Below are 2,743 nucleotides of genomic sequence, written 5' to 3'. Positions count from 1 at the left end.
ATATGCTCAGTAAGTCAAAACAAAATTTATTTTTGTTGTACCTTAATTACTTTAAATTGATATTGTGTTAGTTCTATAAAAAATTACCAACAATTATTAAATAAAAAAATATTTGCAAATAATTCATGTAAAAATAATAAAGAGAGTTAAAATAACGTTTAAATGCTTTCAACAGCAATATTAAAAAAATTACCTAACAATAAGTGTAAGAAAATGTAGAATGATTAAGCTGTTTGCTAAATATACAAATTTGCAATAATTTCAGATATATATTTTGTGTATTTTCAGTAATTATCACAATATTTCGACTATTGCTCAGTTTACTATTTTTGAATTTAAATTATACTTGTATATAAAATGTTTGTATATTAACAATATATGTTCTTGAGCAAGAATTTAAATAAAAAGCCATGTTGTTTTATAAGTATTTGAAATATTAGTACTAGTCTTGTAATATTTCTATAAATGTTTGCGAAATTTATTTTTCGCGATTATTATTATTATGAAAAACCTAATTTAAATTGTTTTGAATTTGAATTTGAATTTTAAATTAATTTTTAAAATTATTAGCTCTTTTTTCAATGTTGGTGTAGTGATTGACCCGTAAAAACTTCACTACGTTTTCTTATTCTATCGGTCAAATGTCTCCATTACGCATCGTGTTGACAGTACTGTGTTCATTTTCTTATTCTTGTTGATTTTGAAGTGATTTTGAAAGACAGAAGGCGCATATAATAATTGTAAGAACATACATTGTCGATAAGTTGCTTCATTATTATTGTTATATTTATTACTATATATTGTGCTGTTATTTTAGAAACAATTAGGTTGGAGACATAAACATGGCTGCTAGAGCTAAACGTTCGTTACCCCAAGAAGACCTGTCAGGAGTAGAGTTTGAAACTAGTGAAGATGTTGAAGTTATACCCACTTTTGACTCAATGGGTCTTCGTGAAGAACTTCTCAGAGGTATATATGCTTACGGCTTTGAGAAACCATCAGCTATTCAGCAAAGATCAATTCAACCAATAGTCAGAGGTCGAGATGTAATCGCTCAAGCTCAATCTGGTACTGGTAAAACTGCAACATTTTCCATATCTATACTTCAGTCTATGGATATAACAGTAAGAGAAACACAAGTGTTAGTGCTATCTCCGACAAGAGAATTGGCTACACAAATTCAGAAAGTCATTCTCGCTTTAGGTGATTTTATGAATGTCCAGTGTCATGCTTGTATTGGAGGTACAAATCTAGGTGAAGATATAAGAAAATTAGATTATGGTCAGCATGTAGTAAGTGGCACACCAGGCAGGGTGTTTGATATGATACAGAGAAGAGTTTTAAGAACTCGTTCAATTAAGATGTTAGTTCTTGATGAAGCAGATGAAATGCTTAATAAAGGATTTAAAGAACAAATTTATGATGTATACAGATATCTCCCACCAGCTACACAGGTGGTTTTAATTTCAGCCACACTTCCACATGAAATTTTAGAAATGACAAGCAAATTTATGACTGACCCAATCAGAATTATTGTAAAGCGTGATGAATTGACATTAGAGGGAATAAAACAGTTTTTCGTAGCAGTAGAACGTGAGGAATGGAAATTTGATACACTTTGCGATTTGTACGACACATTAACCATAGCACAAGCAGTTATTTTCTGCAATACAAAACGTAAGGTAGACTGGCTCACTGAGAAGATGAGAGAAGCAAATTTCACAGTATCCTCAATGCATGGTGACATGCCTCAAAAAGAAAGAGATAATATTATGAAAGAATTTAGATCCGGTCAAAGTCGAGTACTTATCACTACTGATGTCTGGGCGCGTGGTATTGATGTGCAACTTGTTTCTTTAGTTATTAACTATGATTTACCAAACAACCGTGAGTTATATATCCATAGGATAGGTCGATCAGGTAGATTTGGAAGGAAAGGTGTGGCAATAAATTTTGTTAAATCCGATGATATCAGAATTTTAAGAGATATTGAACAATATTATTCAACACAAATTGATGAAATGCCTATGAATGTGGCAGATTTGATTTAAGTTTAGTCTAATTTAAATGGAAAAGTGAAATTTTATTTCTAATTGAACTATAAATTTTACATCTTATTATTTGAAGCAATACTACTAATGGGCTTTATTTGAAATAAACATCATGATAATGTAAACATCTGTATGAAACATTCAGTAACTTAAATATATGGATTATTTTATACATTTTGTTTTTCTTGGAACCAAAGATAAGGTTGATCATTATAATCAGTAAAATCACTGATACTCTATAATCTCAACTCTTTACAGATGTAATTCTGTGATTAATTAATTTTGTGTTTTTATATGTTATAATTTGTGATAAAATTATATTCATAGATTTTACATTTAATTCTACTCAGACTTTGCACAAAAGATTCTCATAATTTGCACTATGTGTTGATAATTAAATTCATATTCATAAATTGGTGTAATATGTTTTCATCAAGCATTTTAAAATGATTCTATGAAGTCACATTATTGTTTGCATAACTTATATTTATATTATAATAATATATATTGTATTATTAACTTCCCGTAGAGTGGTAAGTTATAGTAATCGCAAACAAATCGAAAATGAAAATTTTTATATATCTTTAGGTTTAAAAGTTTTTGAACATTTTGGCATACCTTAGAAAAAATGGATGTATGTGTGTGTGTGTCGACGATTTCGAGAACATTCGGTTCGTATTGATAAGGAGACA

The 2,743-nt window shown here is 29.2% G+C and overlaps 1 protein-coding gene across 1 annotated transcript; it reads left to right on the top strand.

The window, feature by feature from the left end:
• Positions 1–630: 630 nt before the first annotated feature.
• On the top strand, positions 631–2,154 carry LOC113387570 (eukaryotic initiation factor 4A-III). Its single transcript, XM_026624909.1, has 2 exons — positions 631–740; positions 818–2,154. The coding sequence occupies exon 2, from the start codon at positions 843–845 to the stop codon at positions 2,049–2,051; it is 1,209 nt and encodes a 402-aa protein (XP_026480694.1). The 5' UTR covers positions 631–740; positions 818–842; the 3' UTR covers positions 2,052–2,154.
• The last annotated feature ends 589 nt before the right edge of the window (positions 2,155–2,743 follow it).

Source organism: Ctenocephalides felis, unplaced genomic scaffold (genome assembly GCF_003426905.1).
Source record: "Ctenocephalides felis isolate EL2017-DRISC unplaced genomic scaffold, ASM342690v1 CF-g0.4_SCAFFOLD_03572, whole genome shotgun sequence".
Lineage (NCBI taxonomy): Eukaryota > Metazoa > Arthropoda > Insecta > Siphonaptera > Pulicidae > Ctenocephalides > Ctenocephalides felis.
The sequence above is the reverse complement of the archived record's forward strand: the minus strand, read 5'-3'. Positions and strand labels throughout refer to the sequence as shown.

Bases quoted from the DNA above. Each gene is read 5' to 3' on its own strand.
- LOC113387570 (XM_026624909.1), top strand. From the start codon at position 843: ATGGCTGCTAGAGCTAAACGTTCGTTACCCCAAGAAGACCTGTCAGGA.